Source organism: Jaculus jaculus, chromosome 22 (assembly GCF_020740685.1).
Source record: "Jaculus jaculus isolate mJacJac1 chromosome 22, mJacJac1.mat.Y.cur, whole genome shotgun sequence".
NCBI classification, from domain to species: domain Eukaryota; kingdom Metazoa; phylum Chordata; class Mammalia; order Rodentia; family Dipodidae; genus Jaculus; species Jaculus jaculus.
Window position 1 is genome coordinate 4,094,564 of NC_059123.1, and position 26,214 is coordinate 4,120,777.

Sequence of the window (26,214 nt, forward strand, 5' to 3'; positions counted from 1 at the left end):
ATCTGTCTTTCTCTCTGTGTCTGTCGCTCTCAAATAAATAAATAAATAATTTTTTTAAAAGTGCAATTTTTATATTTTTGTTTATTAAAATTTTTTATCTGGGATTAGAGAAGCTACTCTTTTCAGATGGCAGTGACCTCAGGGATGACTCAAAAGACACCATAGTGCTGAGAAGAAACAGGGGAGTGTTTCACACTGAAACATCTCCATTACACCTTCCAAGGCTCAGGGTCCATTGCAAAAGAGGTGGAGGAAAGAAAGTAAGAGCCAAAGGAAGGACAGGACTACTTACCATGCAGTCTTCCAGACACAAAGTGGCCTGGGTATCCATGACCTCTCAGTGCCTGGTGCTCCCTACACAGGACCCTCATAAGAGGAGGAACAGATAATGACATCAAGATAAAAGAGAGACTGACTGAGAGGGGAGCGGATATGATGGAGAGTGGATTTGTGAAGGGGAAAGTGGGGAGGGGAAGAAATGCTTATGATTTATTGTCTACAGTTATGGAATCATAATTATATATCTATAAACAGTTTTAAAAAATTATCTGGAAACACGTGGTGGTGAGACATTGTCCAGCAGTATATTACTTAGTATGGTTATCTGTGCCATATTCATAAATTGACACTGTTTAGGTAAATAAAAGCACTGCTTCATTATCCATGGTTATTTCTCTATATGGAGAGAAATCTAGGACTGGAGAGATGGCTCAGCAGGTAAAGACACTTATTTACAAAGTCTGCTGACAGGGGTTTGATTTTCCTCAGTACCCACATGACGCTAGATGCACAGCATGGCACATGTGTCTGGAGTTCATTTGTAGTGGCAGGAGGCCCTGGCGTGCCCATACTCATTCTCTCTCTCTCTCTCTCTCTCTCTCTCTCTCTCTCTCTCTCTCTCTCTGTCTCTCTCTGTCTCTCTCAAGTATATATATTTAAAGGAGAAGCCTGTATTTAACTTAGTCTTTTGAAACCAAAACTGTGGCTGCAACATGATGGACAGAACAGGGGATTTTGAGTCAGGCATAGCATTTTATCTTCTTGTGCTGCTAATTATTCCACTGAGCTCTGCCTTTTGTAAAGCGGAGAGAGTCTGCCTGGGGGTCAAATAAGGCAACGGTGATTACTGATAGCACTCCTCTGATGAAGTAGGTATTTTAGACCCGTAAAGTCAGCTAACATGGACTCACCTGTGCTTACGGATCCGGTGTCGACGTAGATGTTCGCGCAGAATGATGCCAACAGAAGTCCAATCAAAGGGCCGACGATTGTTCCTGTTTCGATAAACCCTGGAAGTCAACAAGCACTCAAGGTCAGTCTCATGACCACCCAATGGGTTTGGTTACACAGGAAGTCCAAAAATTGCATTGCTTTTATCTTAGTTTCCTTTGTGGTGCAGGGATCAAATCCAGAGCCTTGCTCAAGCCAGGCAATTGCTCTACTACTGAGCTAGACCCCCAAAGGCCTTAGATATTTGCGTATGTTCAAATGTCGAGGAAAATAACACTGGTGTGCAGCCACATGCATGCATAACGTTTCTGCAAACACTGAGGAAGAAGCCACTGAACTGGGGAGACGGTTCAGCAGCTAAAGGCACTTGCTGACAAAGCTTGCTGGCCAGCATTCAATTCCCCAGCACCCACGCAAAGCCAAATGAGCAAAGTGGTGCATGTATCGGAGTTCATTTGCAGTGGCAAGGACCCTGCCCATCTTCCCCTCTTCCTTCTCTCCCCTCTCCCCGCCACAAATAAGTAAGGTTCTAATGTTAACTGGGAATTTAAAAATCAACAAAGTACAGTAAGAGAGGTTCAAAAGAAAGACTGTCCAGATGCACTGGTTCCCTGAACAGGCTGCTATTTCATCAGCAAGGGCTGGAGGCCCTGGCATGCCGATTCTCTCTCTCTCTCTCTCTCTCCTTGCAAATAAATCAATAAATTTTAAAAGTAGCAAAAAAAGAAAGAAAAAAACTGAATCCAAGGAACACTTTCGAGAAAACGCTGGTAAATCTCTTCATGGGTTAGCTATAGTATGGCACCAAAGAAATAACTTGGGGAACTCCAGGAGCCTCTGAACCAGAGACATATCCAGCAGTAAACAATAGGTTTCATAAAGTGGTTGTCTAGAATTAGCATATTATTTCTCCATTCAACCAATTTATAGCTAACTTATGCCCAGGGGTTCCATTCGTCATTCTAGAAGTCACAGAGTCCAAACAGTAATTGATGTTTTTACCCTCTGAGGACTCACTATTCAGAAAAGGGGTTAAAGCAGGTTTTCAAGCTTACCAATATATAAAGGGGAGTTTTCAGGTTTGGAAAAATCTTCTATGTAGGAAATACCCAAAGGCATGATAGGAGTTTCGCCTATGCCACGGATCATATTTCCTACCAGTACGTACACCCACATCAGTGATTTCACTTCTTTTACACACTCTGCATTAAAGCAAAACAAAATCCCATTAGTGCTTTGACAAATTAATTGTTAGTGACAGTTAATTTTAATTCAAAGACTTCCATAAGCTTTTCACATCCTATACCCATAGCAACTTTTCAATGGGTTACTAGCAGTGAATTGGGGGGGCAGGGGGCAGCTGTATTCTATTTTTTTGAGAGAATACTTAGGAATAATCTAACCGGCATGTTCGAGGCAGTTCTTACTTGGTCGAGAGACCTGACTGTACAGTGCTTAGTGACCACCCATTGGCAGTTTGGTGGGAGAATTTGCACCATACCAATTAGCAAAGGCTAAAAGATGGGGATTCTCTTCACCCCTAGAGATTGAATTTGCCTCCAACTATTGCACCAAGTTGGGTACCATGAGACTACCACGTTCCCCTATGCACACACATATGCATAACTCTCCGGGTAATTCATGCTCTATTCATGCAATGTCAACACAAGCTTGACTGGAGTTTGAATTCTCTATAGCTCTGATTATTTTATAGACACTTACACGTATATCTGGGTATTTAGTCACATTTTTCTTTGTAGGTCCTGTTACATAGTGTAACTTTCAAATAATTAAACAAATGTACACCAACCATAAAGAAGATGCTTAGCAGAATAAAAAATAGTGGGCCATTGGGGGTTGAAAGGGAAAAAGAGAAATCTCTGAAGATTTTTATCTATGTTTATATTATATATATATATATATCTTCATATATATATATATATATATATATATATATATATATATGAAGATTTATATCTATGCTGTGTCAATGCCTAAGAAAACTCCGTGGCACCACTGGTTTCAGGTAAGTGAAGAACAGGGTACCCTCCCCTCCTATAAACAGGCCAGAGGCTGCTCATACACGAAAGGTTTGTAAGCATAGTGTCACCTAGGATTTTTCCATGAAGTCTATGCCTCAATCATTCCTAACCTCCCCCGCCACACACACACACACAAAATATGTCATGGCACACTTTGTTCAACTACAGAGTAGTGTCTGTTAAAGAGAAAAACAGCGGCAAAAAGACAAATTTCTAATAGCAGAAAGGCAATAGAACAATTCTAGACTGAGGTAAACATACTTATGATCCCTGATATATGTCAGCTATACAATATAAATCTCATTTATTTATTTGACAGAGAATGGGAGAGAGAGAGAGAGAGAGTGAATGGGCCCACCAGGGCCTCCAGCCACTGCAAACGAACTCCAGATGCATGCAACCCCCTTGTGCATCTGGCTATGGTGGGTCCTGGGGAATTGAACCTGGGTTCTTTGGCTTTGCAGGCAAATGTCTTAACCATTAAGCCATCCCTTCAGCCCTACTATGTTAATCTTTTGAGCAGTGTTTGTATCTCTGTCTCTTATTTGCATTATCATACTGGTCAAATCACAAGTTTAAATCTTTCTAAGTCACTCTCGTCTGTGGGATTAACTCTACAATGGTCTTAGGATGGATATATTTGACTCATTTTAAATAAACATTTAAGAAACAGAAAGTCTTAATATGCATCAAAATATAATAGGAATAATGGTCTATATCATGAAGCATCCTGCTTCCATCTTCAACACTCCTCCAGAGTTCCTGAAGAGAGAAAATATCTTTTGTCCATTTATCTTGTACATTTTTATCAATCTAATAGCACATATACAGCCCTTATTTAAAAAGTGGTTTATGGAACATTCACTGAGAAGAAGAAAGCAATGACATGAAGCAGACACCTGCTGGATCTTGGGTTGGTTTTAAAGCCTGGGTTTGATTTTCCATACACAGGAAACTGTTTGAGGACATGTTGCTTGAAACTGACACTGTAGATTCATATTCATATCTGTATTAACACAGGGAAACATTGATTTAAACAATGAATTAGGGCAATGCAAGCATTTGCAGATTATTGACTCCAGATTCACTGAAATGGCAGCATTGAAACCTGTAAACAAGTATTTCCCTTTCCCTCTGTGTTGGCCTAGTTGCCAGAAATCAGTCACCAGGAGCAGGGATGTGGCTTAGTTGGCAGAGGACTTTCCCAACACACATGAAGCCCTAGGGTGGATCCCCAGTGCTGGCTTAACTGGATATGGTTGTACAGGTCTCCCATCCCAGCAATTGAGATGAGGAGGCAGGAGGACTCAGAGTTCAAGGCCATCCTTTGCAATATACATAGAGAGTCAAAGGCCAACCTGAACTACATGAGGCTTTGGAAAGAGAGGAGAGAGAGAGAGAAAGAAAGAAAAAGGAAGGAAGAAATGAAGGAAGGAAGGAAGGAAGGAAGGAAGGAAGGAAGGAAGGAAGGAAGGAAGGAAGGAAGAAGAAGAGATGAGAGGAAAGGGGAGAGGAGGGGAGGGAAAGAGAGAAGAGAGGAGAGGAGAGGAGAGGAGAGGAGAGGAGAGGAGAGGAGAGAAGAGAAGAGAAGAGAAGAGAAGAGAAGAGAAGAGAAGAGAAGAGAAGAGAAGAGAAGAGAAGGAAAGGAAGAAAGGAAGAAAGAAAAGGAGGAAGAAGGGGGAGAAAAGTCAAAAGACCTGACTACTCATCAAATGCCTTTAATATTATCTTTCAAACCTCTATACATAGACAACATAACTTTTTTTTAAATTATTTATTTATTTATTTGAGAGCGACAGACACAGAGAAAGACAGATAGAGGGAGAGAGAGAGAATGGGCGCGCCAGGGCTTCCAGCCTCTGCAAACGAACTCCAGACGCGTGCGCCCCCTTGTGCATCTGGCTAACGTGGGACGTGGGGAACCGAGCCTCGAACCGGGGTCCTTAGGCTTCACAGGCAAGCGCTTAACCGCTAAGCCATCTCTCCAGCCCGACAACATAACTTTTAAATGATCTGATTCTGTGGTTTCTAGCTACTCATTTCCTAGAAATAATTAATGTAGAATAAAGAACAAAAGCCAGGAAAAATAAGAAATTCAGGAAAGGATAATTAAGAAGATAAAGGCTTTATAGGGAAACAAAACAACACAGCCAAAGAAATTCTCTGAGGTTTGTTCATAAGAAGCACAAACCTCACTTTCTGAGGATCCGAACAATAGCTTCTCCATGTGCTCCTGCACTCCCACAGAAGGAAAACGATGCCCATCACAAGACAGTCTGAATTGCCAGGCGGCATAATGGAATGTAACTTTCTCTTCTTAGAGGAACAAAAGGGAGAGAAAGAAAGGGCAGGATGGAGGGAGAGAAGAAGGGAGAGGTGAGTAGAGGAAAGGAGAAAGAAAAAGTAAAGGAAAAGAGAGGAGAAAGATAAAGAGAGGGAAGGAAAGGTGCTAGGAGAGGTGAGAAAGAAGAAAGAGAAGGAGCAAAATAAGTTCCTAAGGAAAATGACAAGGAAATAGAAATTCAACTGGTCTCAGGAGGCCCTAGTTGAGAATGCGCAAGGAGCAAACAACGGGGAGAGTGTCTCTGAGACAAGGACAAAGCCCTCTGACCTACGCTGGGGGTATTTACCCCACCGGATGGTTCAGCATTAGTAAGGTAGAGATACAAAGAAAGCTAATTAAACGAAAAAAAGAAAATAAAGTACTTATTAAACCCAAGAAAAATAAAGTGTCCTAACAGAGGAAAGAGGTGTGATACGGTGGTGAAAACCTTTTCATAGTCATACAAGTAACAAGTATGAAGCCGGGCATGGTGGCACACGCCTTTAATCCTAGCATTCGGGAGGCAGAAGTAGGAGGATCACCGTGAGTTCGAGGCCATCCTGAGACTACAGAGTTAAATCCAGGTCAGCCTAGACCAGAGTGAGACCCTACCTCAAAAATCCAAAAAAAAAAAAAAAAGTCAACAAGTATGGCTTTGTATATTACATGACATTAAAGTATTAAACAAGATATAGAAGCGAGGGCTGGAAAGATGGCTTAGCGGTTAAGCGCTTGCCTGTGAAGCCTAAGGACCCCGGTTCGAGGCTCGGTTCCCCAGGTCCCACGTTAGCCAGATGCACAAGGGGGCACACGCATCTGGAGTTCGTTTGCAGAGGCTGGAAGCCCTGGCGCGCCCATTCTCTCTCTCTCCCTCTATCTGTCTTTCTCTCTGTGCCTGTTACTCTCAATTAAATAAATTAAAAAAAATTTAAAAAAAAAAGATATAGAAGCGAATGGAAGGCGGGACTAAAAGAGGCTGCTCTTCTGGCAAACAGGAAAACTCATCTGTCTCTTGGTGGCCTGCAACGGCCAAGGTGCAGACCTCCTTGTAACTGGCAGTGTGGAAAGAGTCCTGAAGAGGGAGTCAGCTCAAATTTGGAGAGCTTCTAAGGCTCCAGTTAGTCCTGGCTTCATGGACAAGGTGTCCCCTGTCCCTCGTTCACAAACTGACAACAGGCGCCCATAAATGGAAGAGAAGCCACCAAATTCACCAATCAGACGAGTGAAACGCAGCCGCCCTTTTCCTGTTCCCCTTCCTGTCTCAGGGCTTTGTGCCTTTGGAAAGGATTTCCCAGAGAGGAAGGCCCAGGGCTCACCTCCTGCAGGTGAGAGCTGAACCTAAAAGACGGTCAAAGACTGGAAAACTTACCGGTCCATGAGGAAGTGAGGCAGCGATATGAGGAAACACCCTAATCCCATGGTCACACATCCAATACCAATTATGATCGGTCTATGCAGCTTAGTTCCAAAATAACTCACAAATATAATCAACAAAAGGTTGCCTATGGGAAAACGGGAGAGTGGTCATTTCAATAGGCAGACTCAAATATGTAATAACATCCTTGCCAATCATTTTTACACATTAGCATTTGTTGCTTAATAAACATTAAATGTCCTGGGATTGGATGCCTAGGGTGTTTTAATTAAAGGGAAAAAAAAAAAAACAACTCCTGATCTAAAGGAGTAACCTGTTCCAAAGGATGTTAAAGGTCCCATGCGAACATCTAGCCTTGGGAAATGGAACAGATCAGCTTTTATGTGACCTGTGACCTGTGTCCTCTAGCCTTTCCTCTCAAGCTTGCTCTGCAGAACACTCTTTTTCCAATGTTCCGAAGGAGAAACAAGGTTAGATCCAGACAGATACACAAAGTTAAAAATAATTTTCACATTAACATGGGATATTTTTTATAGTCATGGAAAATGCTAATAAAAATTTAAAAAAATAATTTTCATTGCTCAGCATCATCAAGCCCATTGTCTACTTGTGTTCCCACTTCCCGTAGATCAGGTAATGTTCTTAGGCAAGCAATAGAAGAGCCCTGCACCCCCCCCACCCCACCCCCAGTCCCAAGCAGACTCTTAAGAAAGCCTGGATCCAAAGAGTTAAAAAGTCAAAGGAAAGTTTTATCCCCACAGCTTAGGACGAAGCTTCTGGTTCAAGGGACGTTGCTGGGAGGCCCTGTTCTGCTGGATCCGCCCTTGGTAAGCTTGGAGATGAGCGCTGAGGGTGCCAGCTGGGCCTTGTGACACACACCTGTCTTCCTAGTGGCTTGGGAGACTGAGGCGGGAGGAGTCACCTGGGCAACTCAGTGAAACCAGCCTAAAAAGACAAAGTGAGGGCTGGAGAGATGGCGCAGCGCAGTGGTTAAGGTGTTTGCCTGCAAAGCCAAAGGACCCGAGTTCGAGTCCCCAGGGCCCACGTAAACCAGATGCAGAAGGGGCGTATGCGTCCAGAGTTTGTTTGCAGGGGCTGGAGCCCTTAGCACGCCCGTTCTCTCCCTGACAAAGACAAAGTGAACAAAAAAGCCTGGCTATAGCTCATTGGTAGAGTGCCTACCTGGTATGTGTGAGGCCTTGCGTTGCAGCCATTTACACACATATACATGCACACACACATAGTTGAAAGAACCAAAGACAGACGTAAGTACGTTACAACCCTACATTTTCAGTTAAGAATGTTGGGCTGGAGAGCTGGCTTAGCAGTTAATGTGCTTACCAATCAGGGATCGATTCCCTAGTACCCACAATAAAGCCAGATGCACACGGTGGTACATGCGTTTGGAGTTTGTTTGCAGTGGCCTGAGGCCCTGGCATGTCCATTCTCTCTCTCCTCCCTCCTTCCCCTTGAAAATACATAAAAATATTTTTAAAAAAAAATGTTTACTCTGCCCCCCACCCCAATGAACACCAAAGACCCTACTGAGGAGGTTCTCAGAAAAATGGAGACCTGGAGTGAAGGGCTTCAAGACTATAACCTATCTGAAAACACTGTGTGTGTGTGCGTGTGTGTGTGTGTGTGTGTGTGTGTAAGCTAAGAAAAGAATGTTTACTCTGCTCATGTTGCATATAAAGGAAACTTGTATGATGATCCCAAGAATAAGAATAACCGGGCTGGAGAGATGGCTTAGCGGTTAAGCGCTTGCCTGTGAAGCCTAAGGACCCCGGTTCGAGGCTCGGTTCCCCAGGTCCCACGTTAGCCAGATGCACAAGGGGGCGCACGCGTCTGGAGTTCGTGTGCAGTGGCTGGAAGCCCTGGCGCGCCCATTCTCTCTCTCTCCCTCTATCTGTCTTCCTCTCTGTGTCTGTCTCTCAAATAAATTAAAAAAAAAATTTAAAAAAAAAGAATCAGAATAACCAAAACCTCTTCCTTCACGACAATAAATCTCTAAGTGGCCTTAAATATTTGGAAGCCTGTCTTTGCTTCCTCTAGTCCGTCTATGTAGGAGAGCTATCAGGTTGCACATCCGTTTAGAGGGATAATGTGCCACCTCCATATCTATTTTGGTCACACTGGCCTGTTTCTGTTTCTGAAATTTCCATCATTAAGCTTGACATACATAAGGTAATGCCTCTGGATGTCTGAGATGCCTGTGTTTGGGAGAAGAGAGGAAGAGTCTCCTGTCCTCACCTTTCACATCACCTTGCTGTATTAGTGAGATGACCCCCTAGGGGAACATGCAGAAAGAGAGGTAGGGTATGGAGACCAGGAGGAGACAGCTTGTGAAAGCCACCTGGGGAACACGAGATATGTTCACTGGCCTGAGTCAATTAGTTCTCCTTGTTCTCTGTAGCTATTCTTGGTCTGCAGAATTCTCCTTAAGTCACTTTTTAAATACCAGAAGTGGTAGAAACAATTAATATTTTCTACCTTAAGTACAAGTCCTTAACCTTCCATCCACAAACTTCTCAAGCTTTCGTGTATAGCAGTTAGACAAGACAACTTGGACAAGAATAGAAACTATGGGGCTGGAGAGATGGCTTAGCGGTTAAGCGCTTGCCTGTGAAGCCTAAGGACCCCGGTTCAAGGCTCGGTTCCCCAGGTCCCACGTTAGCTAGATGCACAAGGGGGCGCACGCGTCTGGAGTTCGTTTGCAGAGGCTGGAAGCCCTGGCGTGCCCATTCTCTCTCTCTCCCTCTATCTGTCTTTCTCTCTGTGTCTGTCGCTCTCAAATAAATAAATAAATAATTTAAAAAATAAGAATAGAAACTATGAAGCTTTGTTAGGAAAAGTCGTTAACTAGGTATCAGAGTGTCGGCTAACATTACAAGTGGACAACACTGGCGTTGGCAAAATTTAGGATTCTGTCACCAAAAGTAGTCGAATATTTGCATATGACATTACTGCTGTTGAAGATACCCCAAAATATAAGCAATACTAGTACTTACTGGAAAATCTGTGCTAACTATTATGTACTATGTTATAAAAGGCCCAATTGTTTCTAAGTAGGGTGGTGCCCACCTTTAATCCCAACACTAGGGAGGCAGAGGCAGGAGGATTCCCATGAGTTTGAGGCCAGCCTGAGACTATATAGTGGATTCCAGCTCAGCCTGGGATAAAGCACGACCTCACCTAAGAAAAAAAGCACACCTGGGCTGGAGAGATGCCTTAGCGGTTAAGGCACTTGCCTGCAAAGTCAAAGGACCCAGGGTCAACTCTCCAGAACCCACGTAAGCCAGAGGCACAAGGGGGCACATGCTTCTGGAGTTCATTTGTAGTGGCTAGAGGCCCTGGCGCTTCCATTCTCTCTCTCTTGTGCTCCAAATCTTTCTATCTGCCCCCCACAAATAAATAAATAAAAATATTTAAGTACTTTGCAAACCATATATTATTAGTATCTTCTTTAACTGGAATGCTCTTCACTTTCGCCCATCCATTTTTTTCAACTGTGAAACCTTTGCCCATCTTTCAAGAGCCTGTCTTCTTTGTCCTGTAGAATCTGGTGTAATCTACAAACCACAGTCATTGTAGCCAGTCCACCCGAATGTGCGCTGAGTGGATGCAAGGCCTTCATAAGGAGTTAGTTCCAATGTCCTGGCCAGGGTACAGAGGAAGAGCTAAGGAACTTGACCTCTAGAAACAGGACCAAGCATCCACACTTTGGGTCACTTTAGTTTTGGTTAAGTGTATCTAGGGAAGGCAGCTTCTTCTGCCTTCATGGCCTAAAATGGAGAATTGCCAACTTCACAAACACAAAAGCTCAAGAAAAATATTCGCTTTGTTCCTTTACAATGAAAATGCCCTCAGATTCCCACAAATGCCTTCAAAAGTACAAATATAGACAGCTTAGTATCTCGTAGCTGACATCATCCAATAGACTTAAATGTAAATACTTTAAATAGTCAGGCCTTCCTGCCAGGAAACGAAGAAGCTGGGGTAAGGGGAAGGGTGCTAGGCTGTGTGGTAATAGCCAGAGGAAGCAGGGCGGGGATGGGTGGTGAAGTGTTGGTGTTCTCATGAAGACACTTAAGTGGGTTGTTCTGCACACGGACTGAGCGCAGGCCAGGTCTTTTAATTTGGGGAAACACATAACATAGTTAGATGAAATGATCTAACATAGTGAATAAAGTTCAAACCAGTTCCATAGATAAATCAATATAGAAATGAAGTAACAAAAACCAAACAAACAACAACAACAAAAAAAAAAAAACAGCCTATTTACCAATCTCAAAGCTCCCATTAATAAATCCAACAAGAGATGTCGGGATATTGAATTGTCTCTCTATTTGTGTGAGCATAGAGTTCATATAAGATCCAGAGAGAGTTTTAGATATAAATGCCCATGTTATCGCCACCAGAAACATCTAGGAATAAAAACACACATTTTAAAATTATTTTAAAATCACGTATTTTCCATCTATTAACAAAATGTCCCAGACAACAAGACTGATTGTCCACAGTGTCAGTAGCTCTAGAACTTGCAAGAAACTTTACACTGCAGTCTCTTTCTCTGATCTGCTAAGGTATGCTTTCTCTCTGGAAACTCGAGGTTGGAATAGCTGATTAGTTGTAGAGAATTTTGTAGATAGTTACAGTCTCGTCCTCTTGTATATGAAACAGAGTTTATTCCTACAGAAAAACATGCGGTCATTCTATGTGGGCATAGCTATGGATTCAAGAAGATATTCAGTGTTATAAAGTTATTATAGCCCAAGTGAGTACTTTAAGGACGACAAGGAATGTGAAACTGCACAAAGATGTCACTTCTGTAGCAAGCTCACCAAGTTTGCTGTGCAAGATCATGGGTCCCTAGGTGAACTTGGCCAACACAGGACTTAGTTCTCTTAAAAAAAAATACATATACTGAGCATAATGTACTACATTCCTATGACTGAAATAAATGCAATGATAATCTGAACTATTCCTTTTCCTTCCCAGAACTACAACTGCATCCTGTGTCACTTGAGTGCAGCAAATCAAGTGGCCCTCATGATACACAAACCCAGGCCAGAGTCCTTCTGGGTCATCAAGTACAAATGAAGACTCCATCTTCGGGTGGGCTGGAGGTAGGGGTGCTTTTCTGACCTCTGGGGAATCGATTTATCACAGGTCTCATATGCATGCCTTTATCCTTGCTGTGAGCAATAAATTCACTTTGCCTGATGTGTGGCTTGAGGTGCTTTGTCTCACCTCAACTCATAGTCCAGCCGCTAGGCTTATAGAAAATGCTATGCCAGGTCTAAGGACTTCTGTGCTTTCTGTTATAAAACAGTGTGCAAATGGTACTGTGGTACGTTTCTACTGACTTCTGGTAAGATTATTGGTTATTTTAATCACGAACTGTGCGATAAATATGCTTCTAGATGGAACATGTGCTTATTATGATAAATCAAAGGACATAATAGAGATTTCCATGTGGTGAAACAACCACACTTCATATGTATAGATACCATGCCGAAAGCAGTGAGATTAGGGGCTGGAGAGATAGCCTAATGCTTGAGGCACTCGCCTGCAAAGCCTAAGAATCCAGGTTCGAGTCCCCAGGACTCACGTAAGCCAGATGCACAAGTTGACACATGGGTCTGGAGTTTGTTTGCAGGGCCTACAGGCCCTGGAGTGCGCATTCTTTGTCTCTCTATCTGTCTCTTCAGCTCTCTGTACCTCTCAAATAAATAAATAAATAAATAAATAAATAAATAAATAAATAAATAAAAGAAAGCAGTGAGGTTGGTGGGTTTCCATGTCAAGGGTGTCCTTACAAACATAACCACTGTGATAACCAGAGCCATTATGTCTTATTTAAAATATTAAAAAAGGGCTGGAGAGATGGCTTAGCGGTTAAGTGCTTGCCTGTGAAGCCTAAGGACCCCGGTTCGAGGCTCGGTTCCCCAGGTCCCACGTTAGCCAGATGCACAGGGGGTGCACGTGTCTGGAGTTCGTTTGCAGAGGCTGGAGGCCCTGGTGCGCCCATTCTCTCTCTCTCCCTCTATCTGTCTTTCTCTCTGTGTCTGTCGCTCTCAAATAAATAAATTAATTTAAAAAATTAAAAAAAAATAAAATATTTAAAAAAATAATATTCTGATAGGCTTATTAAATCATAAAGAAAAATACAGCCTTTATTAAGGGACTTTAAAATAGAAATATGGTTTATTTGGCTAATAGCATATTGAAGAGGTTAATTCCTACTTCAAGACTAACTATGAATCCATTTACATCTATTTGAATGGTAGCCTCCCGGGCAATTGATCTGCCACCTCATGCATTCTTTGCGGTCCTTTTTCTTAGTCTTCAACCCAGCATAACTCAGCAAGTTATGTCAACAACTTCCCCTGAAAACTGACTGCTAACTCAGTCTCCTCCCTCATTTTCTCCTGTTTCTAAGGCAAGAGTCCTGTTCAGTACAATCCCTCCATCCATTCTCTTGAATCCATCCTTCCCCTTTTCGAGATCCTGGCCCATTACTTACTGCCCCACCCTCACATTCCACACTGCCTCCCCATCTGCTAGCCACACGATATGTTGAAAGCGCTTCTGTCTTCTCGCAACCTTCAGGGTACGAACGTGGAAGAACACGGGTACTACGTCGCCCAAACTTCCATTCAATCCTCAGTGGCTACCACCTGCTGCCTTTGGAAGTCGCTACATAAAAGGACACAGACAACTTCCTGATTCCTGGAAAGTTCTTCTCACTCAGGGACTTAAGGCCTCTAAGTCCACTGGGTACTATTGTTTTTCCTGAACTTCCCTCCTTCCGCACACACCTGAGGCTCCATCTCCCTGCGAGAGTCTTTCTTCTCAGTTGTCTCGTCCTTGGCCAACTCTTCCAAGCCTCTGCTCTGTGCCCTTTCCAACGTGCATGCTTCCTCTAGAAAAATGTCACCTACTCTCTTGTTGCCCACGTGCTTAAATCTACCAAATGCATACAGAGCTTGGACAACTGCAGTAATGTTTGGTTTGCCCTAGTCCTGGCCACCTCCACCTTCTCTTTCATATCTCACCACCTCTAATTTGGTGCTGAATTAGCTGTCAAATGAAACAATGAAATAGGTTGATAACATATGGATCTGCTTTTTAAAAAAGAAAAATGTTCAGTAATTCCAGTTAATATAAGCTCCTGATTTTTAGAGACCAAGTCAAACTTCACTAAGATCTCAATGGCATACCTTACTGTTTCTCCCAAGATATAGCATAATGAAACACAGTACACTTGGTGGCTTATAAGAAATAGAAATTTCTGGAGCTGGAGAGAGATGGCTTAGCAGTTAAGGTGCATGCCTGGGAAGCCTAAGGAGCCCGGTTCAATTCTCCAGGTCCCACATGAGCCAGACACACATGATGGAGCACATGTCTGGAGTTCATTTGTAGTGACTGGAGGCCCTGGCATGCCCATTCTCTCTCTCTCTCTCTCTCTCTCTCTCTCTCTCTGTGTGTGTGTGTGTGTGTGTGTGTCTGTCTGTCTGTCTCTCTCTCTCTCTCCCTATCTTTAATAAATAAATAAAATGGAAATTTCTCAAAGCACCAGATGTTAGGAATTTCAAGATCAAGACACTAGCAAAGTTGATGTCTTATGAGGCTGTACTTACTGGTGTTGTTTTCTGCACCCTGACGTGGTGGGGAGAGCAGAATGCTTTCTTTGTGCCCTTTCATAAGGGCACTGATTCTATGATGAGGGTCTAGCCCTGTGGTATGGCTGCCATCATGTTTGGGTCTGAGAGCAGCAGAAGTACCCATATCCAACACACCGAAGGTGAAAGGCACCTGTGCTAATTTGGATAAAACTGAGTAGAAATTTACACAAAACTTGGAAGATTTGAATGACAAGCTTAGCATAACTCAAAACTCAAAATATGGCTGCACAAAAGTATAATAACATTTGTGTCTGTCTCCTAGTAGTACGTACCCCTTTCAGAAACTCTTCCTTCTATGAATCATTAGAGGATAATACTGATACTATAATTTTCACATAGTTTGAAAATTCAGCCTTCATATTTAGAAGCAAGGTCCATCAAATGAAGAATAATTGAATTTGGAGAAATATTTTACCCATTGATACTTTTAAGAAGGAAAACTAGATGGATCATGATTCTAGGGTTCTTTCTCTAGATGGGTTCCTTGAATTATTTGGTAATATACATGAAGTGAAATGGATGAGCCTAATAATGGTACCAAACTGACTGTATTTGCTGAATACAAAACTAATTAATAAAAAAAAATAAAATAAAGAAAGAAACCAGTGGCCAGGATGATTATTATCCAAAGCCAAATAAACTCTATGTTAAAAAAACTACTCAGGCTTACTTAAAATTTCTATTTCTGTGTCTCTTTTCTCTTCTCTTCTTCTCTTCTCTTCTCTTCTCTTCTCTCTCTCTCTCTCTCTCTCTCTCTCTCTCTCTCTCTCTCTCTCTCTCTCTGTGTGTGTGTGTGTGTGTGTGTGTGTGTGTATGCCGGGGTCTCTTACCACTACAAACAAACTCCAGATGTCGGCACCATTTTGGATGTGGCTTTATGTGGGTGTGAGGAACCGGGCTTTGGAAGCATGTGTGTTTAACTGGTGAGCCATCTTCACCAGCCCCATAATACTAACTTTTAACATTAATGCTCTGGAACTTGAATCAGGCTCTAAAGGACAGTCTGTAACGCTTCCTGAGGAATTTTTAATGGACATATTTCTAAATTCAAGAAAGGAGAGAAAATGAATGGATTTTTAAACAATCGTCTCTCATTTTCACCTAAATCAACTGGGGTTGCAATGTTTTCCCATAGCATTCATATCCATATCTAACCTTACTAAACTCAAAGTGACAAATGATAAAATTTTAAATCTATTGCTCACACTACTACCTGATGACTCTTCTCCACAAGTGCTGTGGAGAACAATAGCTGATAATAACAATATTCAACATTGTCACACACATAGAAAGAGAGAGAGGATTTAGAATTACGATTTTTTAAAGTTTTTTTGTTTTTTATGTTTATTTATTTATTTTAGAGTGACAGACAGAGAGAGAAAGAGGCAGAGAGAGAGAGAGAGAGAATGGGAACACCAGGGCCTCCATCCACTGCAAACAAGCTCCAGATGCATGCGCCACCTTGGGCATCTGACCTGGGGAATGGAGCCTCAAACTGGGGTCCTTAGGCTTTACAGGAAAGTGCTTGACCATTAAGCCATCTCTCCAGTCCTAGAATTATTTTTTAATCATAAAGGGTAGGACTATGAGCCATAGTGATGTCTTAGCGGTTAAAGTTCTTGCCTGCAAAGTCTAAGAACACATGCTCAAAATTCTAGGTCCCATATAGCCAGAGGCAAAGTGCTGCAAGCATGCAATGTCGCCCATGTACTCAAGGGGGAGCACCTGTTTGGAGTTCATTCACAGTGGCTGAGAAGCGCTGGCATGCCCATTCTCTCCATCCTGCCTCTTTCTCTGTCTCTGCCTCTCTCTCAAAAATAAATAAATAAATAAAAAGGTAGGACTATTGTTGCCTTTTTTCAGATAAAAAGTGAAGTACGGTTTATGTAAATTATCCAAGTCACACAGAAAATAAACATGCGAAAACAGATGGGAGCCAGGAGGACTTGGGCTCAACTATAGAACATGAGAATCCAAGGCAGGGATAACTTAAGAGGATTTTTTTTCCCATTTAGTAATTAACATGGAATTTTATAGGGGGGAAAAAAAACAGTTTAATAGGTCTACATCTTAAGTGTTCTCTTATGCTCCCAAATATATCCCCTACACAGGATTAAAGAGAAAATAAGCTTTCAATAGGGGAAAAAAAAATAGATGGCAGTATCTTAATTAGGAAAGTTAGTTTGAAGAGCTGTGTGTAGAAATCAGGCAAATACTGAAATCCCAAGACATAAAATAAGTTCAGATTTTGTGAATGTAAAAATGCCTTTGGAGCTATGAAAAAAAAAAAGTTCTGAAATAGTGGGAAATAGGAGAAGAGCTAACAAAATAAGCATTTTTCCTATAAAAGAATGGGTGTTATGTTGCCAAAGTTTGCAAAAATTATTTGTTTTCCTGGGTCACGGTGACGTCATCTTTGCATATTAATCGACATGGCAAGCCCGTATAGTGTCCTCTAGCCTTGACTCCCACACTCCTGTGTGCTAGCCCCAAAGGGGGGGAATGGGATCGGCCCTCCTTCACACAATATTGACCTTGCCACAACATAACGCAATCCTACATGACTTTTAAATCCTATCATTTAAGAGCGGCCAAACCATTCTGATTAAATTGCCTGAATAAGTCCTACTTAGACCATACCCTTGTACAACCAACTTCAAGGTAAGAAATTACCAGCTGATCAGATAGTATAAAGTTAATATTGGGCTGTTTCATCCAAATATGAACAATGTACAAGGACTGCATTTTAAACAAATACTAAACTACTTATGTTATATATATATATATATATATATATATATATATATATATATATATATATATATTTGCATGTATCAAAACATTCCATACCTTCAACTTGGAAAAACATCTTATTCTACAAGTTTTAATCCTTTTTTCCACTTCGCCCATGTTGCTCTTCTGATTGCTCCCAGATATTTATGTTTGAAATCTTGATGTGCCTGGTTCTACCTTCTTTTGAGAAATAAAAAGAGACATTTACTAATTTATTAATTGAGGTTTGAAGGTTAAACTTTTAACCCACTCCGTACATACCCCTTATTGGCATGATGTTAACCCCCGCCGTAGATCTACTTTGTTAATCTTAAATGTGCTGTATTCTTCATTCTGTTTTCTTTAAGCTGATATATTAATTGCCAGTCCAGTCGGACACTCTTTGCCAAATCCACACAGAGTACTGGCAAAAGTTCTTTTCTAGGGGGCTGGGAAGATGGCTCAACTGTTAAGGTGCTTGTCTGCAATGCCTAATGACCTGGATTCAATTCCCAGTACCCCGTAAAGTCAGATATACAAAATGCTGCATGCAGCCGGGCATGGTGGCGCACGCCTTTAATCCCAGCACTCGGGAGGCAGAGGTAGGAGGATCACCATGAGTTCAAGGCCATTCTGAGACTACATAGTGAATTCCAGGTCAGCCTGGGCTAGAGTGAAACCCTAACTCAAACAAAAAGCCAAAAAACAAAAAAAAAAAAAAAAAAAAAGCTGCATGCATCTGGAATTCGTCCACAGTGGCTGGAGGACCTGGTGCACCCATTCATTCCCCCCTCCCTCTTCTCGTTTACAAATAAATAAATACTTTTAAAAATTCTTTCCTAACTCCTCCCTTTCCTTTCTCCAGATCAGATAAGCCCAATGCTCTTTAGTGTTTAAAGTCCTTTGATGATTAGCCTTTATGAAAAGACCTCAGATGTGCTCTCTTTAAGTTTCTCCCTTTCCTACCTCCTACCTAAACATTTTACCTAGGCCCTTGGCATAAACAGATGTACGTTCACTAAAAAAGAGGCAAGCTTTCCTTTCAGCTGCGTACTTCTGCAGTGCTGTGAGGTCACTCATTATGAACTCTGAGCTGGGTTTTTGTGCCTCTGTCAGTTAATAACTAATGTAACTGGCTATGCTTTTGAAAGCAGTCCCAAATATGTACAGCATGATTGGAACCTAAATATATTATAAAAATACCTAGAATTTTTTTTTTAATTCTGATCTTGAATATGGTGGTAAAAGAGAAGATTGAGCTATTGGATTACTATTGAAAATGTTGGTTCAAATAACTATAGTAATTCCTTAATGCAATTAAAGGTATTCTCAAAACTTGCTCCTCCTGACCATAAACTAAAACCGCAGTAAAATAAAGCTTTTCAAGTGGGCATGGTGGCACCCGCCTTTAATCCCAGCACTCGGGAGGCAGAGGTAGGAGGATCGCTGTGAGTTCAAGGCTACCCTGAGACTACATAGTGAATTCCAGGTCAGCCTGGGCTAGAGTGAGACCCTACCTTGAAAAACCAAAAGAAACAAATAAATAAAGCTTTTCATGATGTGCCAAAACAAATGAAACCCAATAATTTCCTTTAACTCTCTTGAAAATTTCTGTTTTTAAGTACAAAATTATCGTTACTTTGTGCTTGTGCTAAAAATCCACTTGAGCAATTCTACAAGAGGCTGTTGGGCCAGGTTTTCTCTTCAGCTTCTTGGCATTCCCAGGCCTCGCCGGAGTCACAAGAAGGAAAACACTTTCAGGGACACTGTTGGTTCACAGGAACCTGGGGAGACATGGAATTTTAATCACAACATAGCCTAAGGAGAGACAACAAACAATTCTGTAATCTGGAAAAGAATCCTACTATTCCAAGTTTGAAAAAGAAAAGTAAGGTTTAGGGGAACAAAGACATACATGACCTATAGGTAGATGCATAACCTATAGGAGCATTCATATTAAACATGTACGCATGTATTAGGTGCATACCTATATCTATGTATATGTATGATGCATAAGCACAGACATTTCTATCTAAAGCGGATACATGGCCTGACCTCTATTTAAGCGTACTAGCCACCTATAGAACTTTTACTTGGAATCTTGAAAGAAGGATTATTTTGGATCAAAGCCAAAGTATTTCACTTTAACATTTAGCAAATCTCCTTCAACAGCATGATTGATTAACAACCTTCCCAGCACTAATTTATTAAAATCCTCGGAACAATATCTATTTAACAAGTAACCCAGGATGGTACCACATTTCTAAAAGTCTTAAAAAACCTGTACCATATGGCAGGAGACATGGATCAGTTTGCAAAGCAATTGCCTTGCAAGGACGAAGAGCCAAGTGGAAAGCCAGGCACCCACGTACGAAGGCCAGGCACGGTGGCGCACACCTAGGATTTCAGCACTGCAGAGGCAGAGACAGGAAATTTCTGGGGCTCGCTGGCCAGACAGCCTAGCCTATCGCGTGGATTCCAGGTCAATAAATGACCCTGTCCCAAAGAGAGTGGACGACACCTGGTGGTTCCCGGGGACGGCACCTGTGGCGTACACACACCCAAAGACAAACATGCTTTGACCAGATTTGTTGAATTCCAGTCTCTACCCAACAACTATGCGTGAGCTTATGAGCTCAATTCTGCTCATTCATTCTCTCACGATTTCCACAAACGTTTATTGACACCTACCATACATCAGTCATTGCTTGAAGCACTGTGACCCGACATTAATAAGAAAAGTGGGCAGTCTCATACAGATTGCAAAGCAGATAGAAAAGTCTCAGGCCCTAGGGGAGGTTATTTGGGCTCAGACCGCTAAGGACTTAACAGTTTCTGAGTCAAAATTGTTTTCGCTTTATTTTTTTTAGTGGTTTAAAACGTGACTGTCCCAAATATCTGTTTTTCATATTATAGCCAAAAGAAGCTGGAGTTGGGGACCAAAAAATTACTGCATACAGAATTCTGTAGCTCCTTCCAGGAATTATGAAACAAAGTAACTATCTAGGTAGGTTGTATCACCATACATTGAAGATTTCTTTCAAAACGTTTTGCTGTGTAAAGAAAAACTTGATTGTCTTGACTATAGTAAGTGAAGCTTTTTCCCTTGGGAAAATCACAGTGATTAATCCTAGCACTTGGGAGGCAGAGGTAGGAGGATCGCTACGATTTTAAGGCCAGAATGAGACTACATAGTGAATTCCTGGTCAGCCTGGGCTAGAATGAGACCCTACCTCAAGGAAAAAAAAAAGAGAGAGAGAGAGAGAGAAAGAAAAAAACAGAACTTACACTTTCACCAGGAAAGATCAGACCTCTAAATAAAGTACACTGTGATTGAATCAAGCATAAGTATATAATGAAATATAACCTGATGGGGATAGAAGGTGTGGGAACATGTCACAGGATATGGATGAAAGCTGTCGAGATTCTCTTGGCCAGTTTGAATGGTCATGCATCAAACTCTGTTTCAGGACCACATAAAATGGACTCTTCCTTGTAGTGCAAATGCATAACACTGCTTTTGGTAAAGCTAACACATATACGAGGATGATTTTCAATAGAGAAGAAACTGTTAGGATTTAATCGTGCATACAAATAACTTACTCATGAGCCTCCCAACTGTCCTTAGCATTTTGTTTTTGTATTATGATCCAATCTCTCATCAACCCTTCCTTATCCTTCCCTGTAATTATCTGAGTTCAATAGAATCATCTCTCAAACAATAAGGATTTACCCCCTTTCCATGTCCAAATCGTCATTGTTTTCTTTTTAGTGGCTTAAACCATGACTGTTCTAAGTATCTGCTTTTCATATTATGGCCAAAAGAAGCTGAGGTTGGGGGCCAAAAAATTACTATGTACAGAATTCTGTAGTTCTTTCCAGGATCTGTGAAACTAAGTAACTGTCCAGATAGGTTTTATCACCATACACTGAAGATTTCTTTCAAACTGTTTTGCTGTGTAGAGAAAAACCTTCCCTGTCTTGACTACAGTAAGTGAAGCTAAGCACTTGGGAGAAAAAAAGAATCAAGGTGATTAAATGAAGCCTAACCTTTCTCTAATTTGCCAGCATTTACCATGGAAGCATCTTCTCAGCTACATTTTAAGCATTTCTGTGTGGTGGAAAATAAACAAATGAAAAAAATAAGTCTGATCTGTTCACTCAACAAAACCTGTGACATCTAATACTCCGTGTGATCTTCACTGTGGAGCACTTTGACCCTAACTCAGGAATGACCCTAACTCAAGAACAGTCTCCTTTTGTGAGCACAGTACAATAGTGACTTCCGCTGCCAGAATCACTGTTCCCCCCCACCCCAACTATCCTGCGCCCGTGGTCATGGCTGATGACTTACTATGAGGACATCATCTCATTTCCCCTCCTCACTTGAAACGTGGGGTCGCTCCACAAGCTCAGGTATGCCAACATGAGTCCAGTCCCTCTGACCCCCTCAGGTCAGCATTGGACAACTCTTCGTTTCGTTTGTCTTGCTGTCAGCAAAAAATGCTCCACAGCAAACTCTGCCCTCAGACACACGTATACATACGGTGCAAGATGAGGAAGCCCGTGCCCTCACATGTCTACGTCCATATCCTGAACTATCTCCACCCTGCATTCTTGCTACTCAAACCCAGTAACAGCCCCGCTTTAGGGCTTGGAATACCGTTGCTAGTCTTTCAAGGCGGGCATGGATGACAGAACACACCTTCTCACAGTGAGTTAACAGCCTCACTCCAGTCCCATATTGATGTCATTTGTGATGACCAGAAGCCCGCTGGGGAAGCATATATGCATTGTATTGGACCTTAGTCTGCTCTATGGAATTAATGCGAGTTGTACCTACATGAAGACGAGAGATGATCCTTTCTCCAGGAGAAAAAGACTCAAGCCAGCAGCAAAACCTTATGAAAATCACCTGGGTGCAAGACTTCAGAAGTCTTCTAGCCCTGGGAGAAAAGGACAGCCTCTTGGGTGGCATCCAGCTGAAACAGTTTCAACCAATACCAAACCAAGCAAGTACGTGCCAAGGAAATGCGTGTAAAATCAACAATGACTTTCTTGTTTGATGCCTAGTGGATTATTTTACTGATTCATTTCCAAAAACCAAAAAAAAAAAAAAAAATCAAATGAGACAATAATAATGGCTTCTGCATATCAGCCTGACAAAAGTAACAAATTATTTTACAAGGAACATGCAGAAGGGGCACCTAAAATGCATCACTCTAAGAAAAACCTAATGAGGACATTAAGAGTGTTAAGATTTTCATGCAACACAAGCAAAATCATCAACAAGCTACCAAGAAAAAAAGAAAATCCCAGATCCTGTGACTTTGGATATGTGTTGTCTAACTTGAGTGTGAGAGGCCGGGCAGAAAATTTGAAACTTAAATCCTGTCTTTAGAAGAGGGGTTGTAAGTGCCATTGATATTGAATCCCAATTCTGGAGAATGATTTAAAAAAATATGGGAGAAATTCATTTTAGGTTTTTCCACACAGGAGCTAGCAAGATTGCATCCTCTTTACTCTTTAACCCAAGTGTGGCCAGGCTCCGTGAGCTCTCCAGGGTGCCTCGGTGTTAAAGCTCTGGCATTTTCCCTTTGGAACAGGAGTCTTGCCACCAGGATTAAAGAGAACTCCTTGTCTTTGATAGCTAATGGCCTCCATAACTCATCATGATCTTCATCCCCTCCCCATAGCCAGGTAACATCTGACCACACTGCCTTCAGCAAGAATGGTTGGGCTGGAGAGATGGCTTAGCGGTTAAGCGCTTGCCTGTGAAGCCTAAGGACCCCGGTTCGAGGCTCGGTTCCCCAGGTCCCACGTTAGCCAGATGCACAAGGGGGCACACGCGTCTGGAGTTCGTTTGCAGAGGCTGGAAGCCCTGGCGCGCCCATTCTCTCTCTCCCTCTATCTGTCTTTCTCTCTATGTCTGTCGCTCTCAAATAAATAAATAAAAAATTTAAAAAAAAGAATGGTCAAGATTCTTTCTCCACCTCTCCCACCACAGCTTTGATGTTTCCTCAAGTGACTTGTCAACAACTGGTCCCACAACCTACTTGCCTGGCAGTCCCCGCACTGGTCTGTGCTATCCTCCGAATGGCACCCTTTATATGCTGAAGTCTTTTCTACCATTGCTATAGTTCCCGAATAAAAACCATCCACAGAGTGTGGTGGGCGCGCCTTCCATCCCAGCCCTTGGGAGTCAGACGTAGCTGGATCACCATGAGTTCGAGGCCACCTGAGATTACTTAATGAATTCTAGGTCAGCCTGGGCTAGAGGGAAACCCTACCTCGAAAAAAGTCAATAAACAAATAAATAAAAACTTTTCTTACTTCCTGACATTTCTGGGTTTTCTCTGAGAACAATAGGAATTTTAATTTCTTCAATTACCTAAATCCTCCCCTTCCTTTTTTCTGCATAGGCATAGTTTTAGGTGCAAACCAAATATATCGTCACTTAATTTAATGAAAGGAAATAATTGGCATCATTTTCACAAAGGAAGAAGATTTTATTTCTTTCTAAAGCTCTAGAAATACCTGAAAATTCAATAAAACACTTGGCATTTAATTTTTTAAGTTTTATTTTATTTATTTATTTGAGAAAGAGAGAGAGAATGGGTGCACCAAGGCCTCCAGCCACTGCAAACAAACTCCAGATGTATGTGTCTCCTTGTGTGTCTGACTTACTTGGGTCCTGGAGAATTGAACCTGTGTCCTTTGGCTTTGCAGGCAACTGCCTTAATCCATAAGCCATCTCTCTAGCCCAGGCCTTTAAAAAAAAACACTTGCTTATGTATTTTTTCATTTACATTAATATAAGGTGACAGCCAGGCATGGTGGTACACACCATCAATTCCAGCACTTGGGAGGCAGAGATAGGAGGATCACTATGAGTTCAAGGCTAGCCTAGAAATACACAGTGATTTCCAGGTCAGCCTCGGCTAGAGTGAGACCCTACCTCAAAAAACCTATATTTAGACAGCTGGGGATATATATAATATCAGATATAGGAATATGTTCTGGGTTAACTCTTAGATTAGTTGTGACTTTTTGTAAACTCACTTAGTCTATTTTTATTTATAACATGGAAATTTTTATGTCTAAATTCACACCAGGCCCCTAGCATGGTGCTAGACTGAAACAGTCTTCTGTCAATGTCAGGTATCATTACTCATTCATTCCACTCAGAGTTATTAAGACTTTACTTATTTTCTCTCTCTTTTTCCCTCTCTCTCATAAATAAGATTTTAAATTTATATGGGCTGGAGAGATGGTTTAGCAGTTGAAGCATTTTCCTGTGAAGCAAAAGGACCCAGGTTTGATCCCCCAGGACCCACATAAGCCAGACGCACAAGGTGGCACATGTCTCTGGGGTTTATTTGCAGTGGCTGAAGGCCCTGGTGCACCCATTCTCTCTTTCTCTCCCTCCCCCCATCTCTCTCATAAATAAAAAGAAGACTTTACTAAGTTCCAAGTGTGGTAGCAGGTGCCAGCGAGACAAAACTAAAGAGCACACACTTGCTTCCAGGAGTCTGGAGAAGCTATTGGGGGAGAAAGATACCCAAAAGATGATGGCAACCATTCCCTAATGCAAACAGTTTGAGTGATGTAGGCAAGAAGAGGCTAATGGGAACTGTTCATGGGAAGAGGTATTTTTTTGTCCTCATATTTTCATGCAGAATTGGGCTTTGAAACTAGGTACAAGAAATTTGAAAGCCTGTTTGACATTTTGGCCTTGACTTTTATTTTTTGCATGTGTCTGTGTGTGTGGTCAATGTGTATACATGCACGGTTATACATGTGCAGCCTGGCATGTGGAGGACACAGATTAGCACTGGATTCTGCCTCCATAGCTCTCAACCTTAGTTTTTGAGACAGAATCTCTCACTTAAGTTGGAACGTCCTATTCTGCCTAGACCAGCTAGCCAGAAAGCCCCAGGGACATCCTTGCTCCACTGAGAAGAGGAGCAGCAGATCATAATAATCGTTGCTTGTCCCTATTGTGTCCCTCCGTGTAGGTGGAGTCACATAACCATGGCACATCTTCCCTCTCTCCGAAGTCCTACTCCATTTAGAGTAGGCTGAGATCACCCAGTGGACACATGGAGAACCTTGTCTGGACATTTACTATGAGGAAATTCGCTTGTCAACAGAAATGAACCCAGCGCCCTGCTCTGTGCTCATAGCTGTATGTTGGAGTCCGTGCATGCTATCCATGTCTCTTGAATGTCAGCTGAGTTACGGTTAGGACGCGAGAAGACAGCTGTTTACTGGAGTCCATCAAAGACTCGAACACCTAGTAACAGCATAAATAAGCATATTTTTGTAAAGGACTTAGGCTAGATTGGAAAAACATATCAGAGTTATATTAGGTATAATCCAATATTGACAGTGCATTGTTTTATAGGACTATATATATGCTGGGAAAAAAATAAAACATCAACATTACATATACTTTGTAGACTCTAAGTGCTGTTCTAGAAGCTCTATTTGATGTCAATGCACTTGATTCTCACAGGGCTTGGTGACATCAGCACTCTTGGCCCAATTTTAAAGATAAGGAAGCTAAAGCAGAGAGAGGTCAAGCGAGCTGCACAAGGTCATTTAAGTGTCAGTGGAACAGCTCTCATCCCTGGAGACCATGGACATGAGCTGAGGACTACCTATTCAGACATATGAGCCTGTGTGTAGGATAGAAGCCAAGAATCTTAAAACAGGTCATGTCTAAATGGGATCTAGTGTTAACTTCCCCATGGTATTTACTGTACAGTTTTCCACAAA

General features: G+C 41.9%; 1 protein-coding gene across 3 annotated transcripts in view; it reads right to left on the reverse strand.

Moving 5' to 3' along the window:
- Slco1a2 (solute carrier organic anion transporter family member 1A2) overlaps positions 1 to 26,214 on the reverse strand; it is a 98,203-nt gene that overhangs the window by 12,281 nt on the left and 59,708 nt on the right. Inside the window, exons 1-8 of one of the 3 annotated variants that reach the window (XM_045139508.1) lie at positions 22,277 to 22,359; positions 19,073 to 19,217; positions 17,512 to 17,634; positions 11,256 to 11,397; positions 6,965 to 7,097; positions 4,172 to 4,278; positions 2,286 to 2,432; positions 1,191 to 1,289 (exon numbers count right to left, since the gene is read on the reverse strand). In XM_045139508.1, coding sequence (XP_044995443.1) covers positions 1,191 to 1,289; positions 2,286 to 2,432; positions 4,172 to 4,278; positions 6,965 to 7,097; positions 11,256 to 11,397; positions 17,512 to 17,571 — 688 coding nt within the window. In that variant the 5' untranslated portion in view covers positions 17,572 to 17,634; positions 19,073 to 19,217; positions 22,277 to 22,359. Of the gene's footprint in view, positions 1 to 1,190; positions 1,290 to 2,285; positions 2,433 to 4,171; positions 4,279 to 6,964; positions 7,098 to 11,255; positions 11,398 to 17,511; positions 17,635 to 19,072; positions 19,218 to 22,276; positions 22,360 to 26,214 lie in introns of those variants that run through there. The other 2 variants (XM_004664415.2, XM_045139509.1) reach the window with 2 other exon arrangements.